Raw genomic sequence first — 12,443 nt, 5'->3', positions numbered from 1 at the left:
TATAGCAGCCTGATATCAGGGTTATAGCAGGTGTGTTATAGCTGTTCTCATTGCTCTGTCTTGATAAGTGGAGACAACTGGCTCTCCACCAGCAGTCAGTCACCTTCACACTCCTCCCCTCCCAACATACCTCATCAACTCCAGCTAATGACTGTTTTAAACCTTCACACTCCTCCACACCTTTCTCTCCCTATCTCTCTCTCTCTCCATCCTTCCCTCCCTTTCTTGATCACTCTTTCCCTTTGTAATACACCCAATCTCCTCCCCCTCACTCACTCCCTCCCTCACTCACTTGTTCATTCACCCCATGGGATACAACAGCTCAGAAAAGTTTTGTCAAGGATGAGCAGAGCACCTAGTTCAAGGACACACAGAGGACACAAACACACATCCGGGGAAGTTCTTAACTGCACATTCTCTTTTGCAATAGCGACAATACACACAGAACCAGGGGATCTTCGGCAAGCGGAAGTTGCAAAGCCTTCTCTTCCTCTAGCACTCACAAACTCAGGAAAGGCTTTTTATATCCCAAACAGCTTGTCACTTTTTGAATCAATAGTATATGTAAAGTCTGGTTGAATCAGAGGGTAGGTTTGAGTGTGTGTGTGTTTGTGGTTGAATCAGATCCCTCATCTTTATATAATCTCTGGAACATAATTAGAGTTAACAGCGGTGGGATGAGTCACAGCAGCCGCGAGACACAGAGACTAAACTAAGCTTTGATCATAGGGCTGCTCTACTCTACTGAGAAACACACTGAAACACAACACGTTTAAGGTGGCAAAGAAAATAAGCTCAAAGTACATTCAATTTCACTGAGTGTGCTTAAATTGAATTACCATAATCTCTGGTCATGTACTTTTACTGAAGAATGAACAAAAAGAGAGGAGAGGAATAAACGAGACAAGATGAGAGAAGAAGAGGAATAAAGGAGAATAGAGGAAAAGAAAGAATGTGAGGAGAGGAGATAGGAGAGAATGAAAGACAAGGGGAGGGGAGGGGAGGAGAAAGGGGGTTTATTGATTGTTTAAATGCTTGTTCTGTCTCTGTTGTTAGGAGATAAGGCAGCAAATCCTCCACCTTACACACTCTCTCTCTCGGTCTCACACACACACACACACACACACGCACGTGCACACGCGCACACACACACACTGGTCCTACTGTTTCAGTAATGTGGTGATTGATTGAGGAGCTCCAGGGATGACATTGAGCTCATAGTATACTCAGGAGGAGATCTGCCCTCTGTGTGTACAGTGTGTGTGTGTGTGTGTGTGTTTGTGTTTACAACAGCAGTGTGTGTGTGTCTTCACAGGTTTGAGGAATAGGAGCTGAGTAAACAGTTTTCCCGCTGTGCTAAAGCACCCTGCTAAAATATTAACGTGTGTGTTTGTGAGCTAATATGTTAGCATGTGTGTGTGTGTGTGTGTGTGTGTGTGTGTGTGTGTGTGTGTGTGTGTGTGTGTGTGTGTGTGTGTGTGTGTGTGTGAACATCAAACACAGAGGGGTGAAATGACAGAGAGATTCATAGAACCACACAATCAGCTGTGAGCAGTGTGCATTTCTGTTAATCCAAGAATAACTTGTTTGTCCAAAAATAACCGGTCTCTGTTATTGGTCAGTTAATTGCTTTGCTTGTTTTGAGATGGTTGTGATGGTTGCGAGAGATACTGTGAATGCAGGTGTGATGCACTCTGGGTAGCAACAGACTGTCTCCTACTTCTACTTATATCATCCAATCACCATAGAAACACTAACAGTAATATGAGAGTGATCTACAGAGTAATACATGTGTTATTGATATCTCTCCTTCTATCCCTCTCCTCTCCCCCCTCTATCCCTGTTTCTCCCTATCCCTCTTTCCTCTCCCTTCCTCCCTCTTTCCTCTCTCTCCCTCTCTCTTCCTCTCCCTCTCCCTCCATCTCTCCCAGGCCTCAGAATGGCTCGATGATCCTTTACAACAGGAAGAAGGTAAAGTACAGGAAGGATGGCTACTGCTGGAAGAAGAGGAAAGATGGGAAGACCACCAGAGAGGACCACATGAAGCTCAAAGTACAGGGAGTGGAGGTGAGAACACACACACACACTCCAAAATCAAATCAAATCAAATTTTATTTGTCACATACACGTGTTTAGCAGATGTTATTGCGGGTGTAGCGAAAAGCTTGTGCTTCTAGCTCCGACAGTGCAGTAATATCTAACAAGTAATATCTGACAATTTCACAACATATACCCAATACACACAAATCTAAGTAAGGAATGGAATTTAAGAATATATACATATATGGACAAGCAATGACAGAGCGGCATGGACTAAGATACAGTAGAATATTATAGAATACAGTATATACATATGAGATGAGTAATGCAAGATATGTAAACATGATTAAAGTGACTAGTGTTCCATTTCTTAAAGTGACCATTGATTTCAATAGGCAGCAGCAGCCTCGAATATGCTAGTGATGGCTATTTAACAGTCTGATGGCCTTGAGATAGAAGCTGTTTTTCATTCTCTCGGTCCCAGCTTTGATGCACCTGTACTGACCTCGCCTTCTGGATGATAGCGGGGTGAACAGGCAGTGGCTCGGGTGGTTGATGTCCTTGATGATCTTTTTGGCCTTCCTGTGACATCGGGTGCTGTAGGTGTCCTGGAGGGCGGGTAGTTTGCCCCCAGTAATGCGTTCGGCAGACCACACCACCCTCTGTAGAGCCCTGCGGTTGCGGGCGGTGCAGTTGCCCGCAACTCATACATATACAGTGCCTTCAGAGAGTATTCATACCCCTTGACTATTTCTCACCCATCTACACACAATACCCCATAACGACAAAGTAAAAACATGTTTTTAGACATTTTTGCTAATTTATTGAAAATTAAATACAGAAGTATCTATTTTACATAAGTATTCACACCCCAGAGTCAATACATGTTAGAATCACCTTTGGCAGCGATTACAGCTGCGAGTCTTTCTGGGTAAGTCTCTAAAGCCTAGTTCACACTACAGGCCTTAATCAGTTTTGTTTTTCAAATCCGTTTTGGTTTACTGACTGTCCAAACAGCAAGTTACAAGTGACCAAATTGGATTTGTGTGTGTTCAGACAGCAGTCATTTGTTGACAAGGCTACGCTAGTTGTCATAGTAACGATGGGTGATTGGTGGTGGTGCTTGTGCTTCCTATCACTCAGAAGTTATGTAGCAAGCTAAGGTGACAACAATGCCTGCCATGGACGTTTCCCATTTCCTTTGAATGTTCAAAATCATAGGGTAAGAACACTTTTAAAGCCTCAAAGGATAACATGATCCAACTTTCAAAACTAGTCCTTTTTGGCTATCCACAGCAGTCAACTAGCTAGCTAGGTAGCTGTTTCGCTTTCTAGCACGTTCACTAATTTGTTTGTAAACAATTAACAAGCATGTTAGCTACCACATGTTCTTGTCAAACTGTCAACAGAGTAGCTAGCAAGGAACAAGATATGCTGAGTAACAGTCTAAAAACCACTTGAGGCACATTGCATGTGACACATTGCATGTGACTTGACCATTCAGACACAAGTCACATGCAATAGCGGTGCGTGGGTAGAATCACTGGGGAAGCCAAGCCCCCCCTAATATTACAACCTATTACAACCATATAACAACCTATGTGTTGTGATAATTGCGTTGTTTGCTCTATAACCTGTTCATTCATATGCCTTGCGACCGTGATATATACAGTGGGGGAAAAAAGTATTTAGTCAGCCACCAATTGTGCAAGTTCTCCCACTTAAAAAGATGAGAGAGGCCTGTAATTTTCATCATAGGTACACGTCAACTATGACAGACAAATTGAGGAAAAAAAATTGTAGGATTTTTTATGAATTTATATGCAAATTATGGTGGAAAATAAGTATTTGGTCACCTACAAACAAGCAAGATTTCTGGCTCTCACAGACCTGTAACTTCTTCTTTAAGAGGCTCCTCTGTCCTCCACTCGTTGCCTGTATTAATGGCACCTGTTTGAACTTGTTATCAGTATAAAAGACACCTGTCCACAACCTCAAACAGTCACACTCCAAACTCCACTATGGCCAAGACCAAAGAGCTGTCAAAGGACACCAGAAACAAAATTGTAGACCTGCACCAGGCTGGGAAGACTGAATCTGCAATAGGTAAGCAGCTTGGTTTGAAGAAATCAACTGTGGGAGAAATTATTAGGAAATGGAAGACATACAAGACCACTGATAATCACCCTCAATCTGGGGCTCCACGCAAGATCTCACCCCGTGGGGTCAAAATGATCACAAGAACGGTGAGCAAAAATCCCAGAACCACACGGGGGGACCTAGTGAATGACCTGCAGAGAGCTGGGACCAAAGTAACAAAGACTACCATCAGTAACACACTACGCCGCCAGGGACTCAAATCCTGCAGTGCCAGACGTGTCCCCCTGCTTAAGCCAGTACATGTACAGGCCCGTCTGAAGTTTGCTAGAGTGCATTTGGATGATCCAGAAGAGGATTGGGAGAATGTCATATGGTCAGATGAAACCAAAATATAACTTTTTGGTAAAAACTCAACTCGTCGTGTTTGGAGGACAAAGAATGCTGAGTTGCATCCAAAGAACACCATACCTACTGTGAAGCATGGGGGTGGAAACATCATGCTTTGGGGCTGTTTTTCTGCAAAGGGACCAGGACGACTGATCCGTATAAAGGAAAGAATGAATGGGGCCATGTATCGTGAGATTTTGAGTGAAAACCTCCTTCCATCAGCAAGGGCATTGAAGATGAAACGTGGCTGGGACTTTCAGCATGACAATGATCCCAAACACACCGCCCGGGCAACGAAGGAGTGGCTTCGTAAGAAGGATTTCAAGGTCCTGGAGTGGCCTAGCCAGTCTACAGATCTCAACCCCATAGAAAATCTTTGGAGGGAGTTGAAAGTCCGTGTTGCCCAGCGACAGCCCCAAAACATCACTGCTCTAGAGGAGATCTGCATGGAGGAATGGGCCAAAATACCAGCAACTGTGTGTGAAAACCTTGTGAAGACTTGCAGAAAACGTTTGACCTGTGTCATTGCCAACAAAGGGTATATAACAAAGTATTGAGAAACTTTTGTTATTGACCAAATACTTATTTTCCACCATAATTTGCAAATAAATTCATTAAAATTCCTACAATGTGATTTTCTGGAGGAAAAAAATATCATTTTGTCTGTCATATTTGACGTGTACCTATGATGAAAATTACAGGCCTCTCTCATCTTTTTAAGTGGGAGAACTTGCACAATTGGTGGCTGACTAAATACTTTTTTTCCCCACTGTGGGCCTAAGGTTGAGACAATAAGAAAAGTTTTATCACAAAACCGGATAGCAACCTCTGTCCAGTGAAGTCCACAAAGCATATTGCATGTACAGTAACAGACAGTTACATGACCTACAGCATGGTCAAGCAAGTTAATGTTTCCGACATTTTCGGACAACTAAACAACTATTGATTTAGAACCACAGAGAGTTACCGCAAGTCGCAAAGAAAACAGGAGCTGCCTCCACTATTCCAGGACCATTTCAACTTAAACATTTCACCATCATCAAATCACCTCTGCTTAGTCTAATAGTGACAACTAAAAGATACCAAAAACAATTTAGTCCAATCAACGAATATATGATGTGGCTGTCCATGGTTCTGATTTCTGTGTGCGTATGTGTGTGTGCGCGCGTTCGTGCAAGTAGAAAAACATGTTGACTCACCCTACTTCTAGAGAAACGCGAGTGTCATCCTCCTTTCTTTCATGTTGACAAAACGATCTATTACTCTGTCATACAGTACACACTTTAATTTTTTGTAGTCCTAGGCTACCTGGCTAAAATGCTTGCTCACTAGCCTAACTTCCATTCATGAGCAACGTTAGCTAGTTAACATTAGCCTTCTACATCTAGCTACATATTTAACTTCCATCCTCTCAGGCCAGGGGCACAACAATGTATGAATTAATGGTTGGATCAGAATCGCTGTTATAATCATTGGCCAGTACGGAGAATTAAGTAAAACCACAAGTCCAAATCCCTATCTCCATCCAAGGCTAATTTAGGAAAGGGCTAATTTTAGCTAGCTGGCTAGCTCTCCACCAGAGGACAACAACACAACGAGATGCAACAATTTAAGCTTTTCTGTCAATGAGATCTGATAGGAGTGACGCCAAATCCAAGCTGGCTTCCCTCAACACTTTTTTTTGGTGCGCCAGGACCATTCACAGTTGAGGTCACTCAGTTTAGCTCAACGCTGATTAGCTTCTTTTTTTTTCTTTTTTTTGTCAAGGGAGGCCGGATGCTCGCTGGCTTCCCTTGCCTTCAATGCTACTGTCACGACTTCCGCCGAGGCTGCCTCCCCTCCTTGTTCGGGCAGGCTTCGGCACTCGTCGTCACCGGCTTACTAACCACTGCCGCTCCTATATTCATCATTCCATTTGTCTTGTCATGTCATTACACACACCTGGTTCTTATCCCCTCGTTAGTCCATGTATAAGTGTTCCCTCTACCCCCTTGTCCTTGTGGGTGATTGTTTAATTGTGAGAGTAGTGTAGTTCAGTGGAGCTACTTGTACCATTTTGTTGCCAGGGTAGATATTTCCCCTGTGCCTATGTATTGTTGGATCTACCATTACAGTGTATTGCCAGGGATGATAGTTTCCCCTGTGCCTGTTTCGTTTGTCGCTATTCCAGCGCATTTGTGTGTAAAGACGGAATAAACTCTGTATTCGGTGATTACCCTCCTGCGCCTGACTCCTTCCATCACACTCATCACAGCTCCAGGCTCTGTCGTAGCCGGCCGCGACCGGGAGACCCATGGGGCGGCACACAATTGGCCCAACGTCGTTCAGGGTAGGGGAGGGAATGGCCGGCAGGGATGTAGCTCAGTTGGTAGAGCATGGCATTTGCAACGCCAGGGTTGTGGGTTCGATTCCAGTATAAAAAATAAAAATGTATGCACTCACTAACTGTAAGTCGCTCTGGATAAGAGCGTCTGCTAAATGACTAAAATGTAAAATGTAAATGTAATAATGTCATACTCGTTATATATTTTTTTGTATCCATTTTTTTGGGAAGCCTGGCTTCCCTTGGCATCCATGAATACACGCCACTGGTCCCATGGCCAGGAATCAAATTTGTATCTGTCTTCAAACCACCTATGAAGATGGTTTGAAATGTGGCTTGAAATATCTGATTCCATGTGCTTTTTGGCTGTTCAGACTGCAGGAAAAATAACAGATTCGAATCAGATATGCACATTTCAGTCACTTCAAACTGCCAATGTGTACAAGGCTTAAGAGCTTTGCACACCTGGACTATACTACATTTGCACATTATTATTTTTTGGATGTTGATCATTGCTAGACAGCCATTTTCAAGCCGATTTAAGTCAAAACTGTAACTAGCCCACTCAGGAACATTCAATGTTATCTTGGTAAGTAACTCCAGTGTATATTTGGCCTTGTGTTTTAGGTTATTGTTCTGCTAAAAGGGGAATTTGTCTCCCAGTGTCTGTCAGAAAGCAGACTGAACCAGGTTTTCCCCTAGGATTTTGACTGTGCTTAGCTCTATTTCATTTATTTTTATCCTAAAAAGCTTCCTAGTACTTGCCGATGACAAGCATACCCATAACATGATGCAGCCACCACCATGCTTGAAAATATGAAGAATGGTACTCAGTGATGTGTTGGATTTGCCCCAAACTTAACGCTTTGTATTCAGGACATAAAGTCCATGCAACTTTATTTTTATCCTAAAAAAGCTCCCTAGTACTTGCCGATGACAAGCATACCCATAACATGATGCAGCCACCACCATGCTTGAAAATATGAAGAGTGGTACTCAGTGATGTGTTGGATTTGCCCCAAACATAACACTTTATATTCAGGACAAAAAGTCCATGCAACTTATGTGACTTTAAGCAAATGTTTACTCCTGAATTTATTTAGGCTTGCCATAACAAAGGGGTTAAATACTTATTGACTCAAGACATTTCAGGTTTTCATTTTTAATTAATTTGTAAAAATGTCTTAAAACACAATTTCACTTTGACATTATGGGGTATTGTGTGTAGGCCAGTGACACAAAACCTCAATGTAATCTATTTTAAATTCAGGCTGTAACACAACAAAATGTGGAAAAAGTCAAGAGGTGTGAATACTTTCTGAAGGCTCTGTAGATGGAAGACCACTAGAGAAGGCCATACAAAACTCAAATTAGAGGAATTGGAGGGCAAGGGAGAGAGAGGGAGGAGATGTGAGGTGAAAAGAAGAAAAAAGGTTAATGAGATGGAAAAAGAGTGAAGAGAGTGGGATGGATTGACTGGATTGAGCGCTCGCTCCTGCTCTCCCTCTCTCTCTGTTTGTGAATCAGTCTCTAACATCCTCCCCTAGCTGTTTCTTATGTTACCAATACACACACACACACACACACACACACACACACACACACACACACACACACACACACCCTCTCTGAAGGATAAGTGTGTGTTTGGCTTCAGGCCAAAGATGATGTCAATGCCTCCTTCGACAGGAACAGAGAGGAGTATCGATCGAGTCTCAAGGCAATGGTGTGTGTGTGCGTGTGTGCGTGTGTGCGTGTGTGTGTGTGTGCGTGTGTGCGTGCAAGGGTCCGTGTGTTGTGTGAGTCACATGCTACATCTCTATAATTGATTATTCAGCAGAAAAAGTACAGAAGCGGTGAGTGAGGAGTGTGACAGACATAAAAAGAGAGAATGACCAGGAGAGAGGGAGGAAGGAATAAAGGGACAGAGAGGGATTGAGAAAAAAAAGGGGGAGGGGAAAGAGGGATGATGAAGAAGAGAAACAAGCCTGTGGGGTAGATAGACCCTCATACAGAATGGAAATGTATGGAAATGCACTCTGCCTTTGGCTACAGAGAGAAGACAGAGGAAGAAAGAGAAGGGGGGTAACCATCAAGGTCGTCACCACTATCATGCCTCATCCCTCTCTCTTTCTCTTTTCTCTCTCTTTTCTCTCGCTCTCTCTCTCTCTCACTGATTGTGTGACATCATCCTCTGCTAGGGAGATTGTACATTGCAGGCTTTGTTAATCTTCATCCTCCACACCTTTTCAACATGGTGCGCTGTCATGGCAGATAAGCACTGCCGAACATGACTGTGAATGAATGAATGAAATGAGTGTGTTTTGCCAGTCCTCACTTGTAAAAAGGCTATTTTAGGCTTAGGGGTTAGGGTTAGAATTAGGGTTAAGGTTTAGGGTTAAGGTAAGGGTTAGGTTCAGGGTTAGGGAACATAGGATTTTAAATGGGAATCAATTGTTGGTCCTCACAAGTATAGTATGACATAGTTTGTGTGTGTGTGTGTGCCTGTGCACGCACACTCGAGTGTGCGTGCATGTTAGTGTGTAACTCTAACCCTGTCCTCTCTCTCTCTCAGTGTCTGTACGGCTGTTATGTCCACTCCTCCATCATCCCTACCTTCCATCGCAGATGCTACTGGCTGCTCCAGGTAAGCCCCTCCCACCATACAACCACAATACATTTGACTCATTATAACCTCAATTACTGTTGTGAAGCATGCACTGAACTGGAGCTTGCTGACACTAGGGTCTGACACTAATCCAATGTGCACTATCAGGAGTCGACTATACTCATCATGAATGGATGGGTGAGTGGAAAGGGAATCCCCAGAAGCAGCAACATGGCGCCCAGATCTTATGCTTGTATTGAATTAGTAACTGAAATGTCAAGAAAGTTGACCTCCCAGAATGTGCCTGGTTGGTGTTGTCATCTCTATCTATCTGTATAACTGTATCTGACTCTGACCTAGCCAGACTCCACTGGGCTGGAAAAGTAGAGGCACTTCTCTGTGTGTGGTGTACTCCCTGGAAGCTTCACGCACACACCTACACACACACACACACACACACACACGGACACCCACACACGAACACACACACCCTGCTCTCCCCTGTGTATAGAAGCGTGTTATTTATGTTTGCCTCACTCTGCTGCTCATATGAGGGACAAGAAGAAGGCCCCAGTCACACCGACACTGGAACCCACTCACTCATCTCACTCTGCTGCTCATGTTAAAGACGGTCAGAGGGCCATAGTCAAACTGAGGACAGGCAACATGATGGGTCTTTAACCATGCCTGTAAGCGCACACGCACATACTCCCTCTCACCCAGCAGGGTTTGAACCTTACCTGTGTGTGTGCTGAATCTTTCATACACTCCTGGAGCCAGAGCTGAGTGACTTGTAGCGAATGAGGGTCGAACACACACACAACCACACACATACACACGCAGCAGGGTTAGAGTGATGAGGGGGCTTGCGCTGTTTAAATTTTTATGAGATGGCAGGTGAGAATCTCTCCTCTGACACGCAATGCCTGACCTCTTTATCCTCTACTTTCCTTATCCCTCGCTCCCTCTCTCTCACCTTCTCCTATGACCTTCTCATATACCTCTCCACATCTTCTCTTTCTCTCTCTCTCACCTTCTCCTCTGACCTTCTCATATACCTCTCCACATCTTCTCTTTCTCTCTCTCTCACCTTCTCCTCTGACCTTCTCATATACCTCTCCACATCTTCTCTTTCTCTCTTTCTCTCTCTCTCTCACCTTCTCATATACCTCTCCACATCTTCTCTTTCTCTCTTTCTCTCTCTCTCACCTTCTCTTCTGACCTTCTCATATACCTCTCCACATCTTCTCTTTCTCTCTTTCTCTCTCTCACTCACATTCTCTCTCTGGGGGTTGTTGGTTTATTAATCTTTAGCATTGCTGATATTTATATTCATGGTATTATGTCTGGTATTTGGATGTTGCTGTCTGTGGGGACGTTGTGCTCACTTCTTCTTGCTATTTTTGATACCAGTGTCATCTAGATGTATGAATGATTGACATTCACGTATTGAACTGTGCCAATAAAGGTACATTGAAAATGGAAATTACTCTCATTCCCACCCTCACTCATTTTTTCTCCCTCCCCCTCTCTCCCCCAATAAAGGTTTTCTAAACATTTTGTAATAAATCTCTCCCCTCTCTCTGTGTAGAACCCAGACATAGTGTTGGTACACTACCTGAACGTTCCAGCGGTGGACGACAGTGGGAAGCCGTGTGGGCCTGTCCTCTGCTCTATCAACACAGACAGGAAGGAGTGGGCCAAGTGGAGCAAGGAGGAGCTCATTGGACAGCTCAAACCCATGTGTGAGTCATCTATAACCCCTGACTTCTAACCCCTTTAAAACTCATCTGATAAGAGAGCTGTGAGTCTAGTTCCAAATCTGCATCCAAATCTACTGTTCCTCTCTCCTCTGAGTCAGTTTGACTTTAGCAGAACCACACTGCCACTCAGTGGACATCAAAGAGACTGCAGGCTGAGAGACCGTGTGTGTGTGTGTGTGTGTGTGTGTGTGTGTGTGTGTGTGTGTGTGTGTGTGTGTGTGTGTGTGTGTGTGTGCGCGTGCGTGCGTGCGTGCGTGCATGTGTGGACGTGTTTATACTTGTGGGGACCAGAAGTCAAGGACCATCTGTTCAAAATACCCAGCATGCATTATTCATGAGTGAGTGTGAGTTAGAGAGAGTTCTAGTTTGGCCTACAAACCCAGAGGACTGCTCACTCTGGGTCCAGCTCTGTCTGTGTTGAGATGTGTGAGTTGCATTTATGCACCCAACAGCCTTGGATTTCAGTGTCAGTCAGTTTCTAATGTGTCTGTGTAGTGTGGTAACATTTATCATATATGCATATTATATATACCTCACATGCAATTCGTAATAAGACTAAGCAATTAGCCTATTAAAATGTTTATCTGACTCCATAAGATGAATAGCAATATGCAAGAGACTACAGTTGAATTACAGTAATAGGCAATCAAGAAATGTCTGAGAATGGAATTCTAAATACAAGTGTATTTAATTACTTTGTAAAATGAATTATTACATTTACAAGGCATAAGCTTAAACTAAAAAGCATTACAGGACAATATTCTAAGCATGATCAGAGAGGGAGAGAGAGAGAGGCAAAGAAACCATGGCTTGTGCCATGTCCCATAGGTCATGGCAGAGGGAGAGAGAAGGAAAGACAGTGTATATCTCACCACAGCAAGTCAGGGGGGAAAAAGAGAGAGAGACAATGAATTTAAGACCCTTTTATAACATCTGAGTTGTTTGGATTCAAAAACTGAGTTGTTGACTAATAGTATTACTGTAAAGTTAACCTCCAATCAGATATCAGGACTACAGACCTGTAAAGACAACAAAACCTCTGCTTCTCAGAGGTGTGACAATGGGGGTTGGTGAGATCAACACAGAGAAAGTTTGCATACAGTTGATAAGTCACTTCGGGGCTGGGCCGCCCTACATCTGCTTAATAAATCCTTTCTGTTCAGGCAATGCTGGCCTTTGAGTCTTGAAATGAAATGACAATGGACGTACAAAATCTTTAATC

General features: G+C 43.5%; 1 protein-coding gene across 3 annotated transcripts in view; it reads left to right on the top strand.

Annotated features, from left to right (window-relative positions):
• LOC121577688 (calmodulin-binding transcription activator 2-like) overlaps positions 1-12,443 on the top strand; it is a 100,207-nt gene that overhangs the window by 61,722 nt on the left and 26,042 nt on the right. For all 3 annotated transcript variants that reach the window (XM_045223942.1, XM_041891466.2, XM_045223941.1), the window contains exons 5-7: positions 1,932-2,067; positions 9,426-9,497; positions 11,050-11,203. In XM_045223942.1, the coding sequence (XP_045079877.1) occupies positions 1,932-2,067; positions 9,426-9,497; positions 11,050-11,203 (362 nt within the window). The remainder of the gene's footprint in view (positions 1-1,931; positions 2,068-9,425; positions 9,498-11,049; positions 11,204-12,443) is intronic.

This window comes from Coregonus clupeaformis, chromosome 12 (assembly GCF_020615455.1).
Source record: "Coregonus clupeaformis isolate EN_2021a chromosome 12, ASM2061545v1, whole genome shotgun sequence".
In the NCBI taxonomy this organism is placed as follows: Eukaryota; Metazoa; Chordata; class Actinopteri; order Salmoniformes; family Salmonidae; genus Coregonus; species Coregonus clupeaformis.
This window is presented reverse-complemented; position numbering and strand designations above follow the sequence as displayed.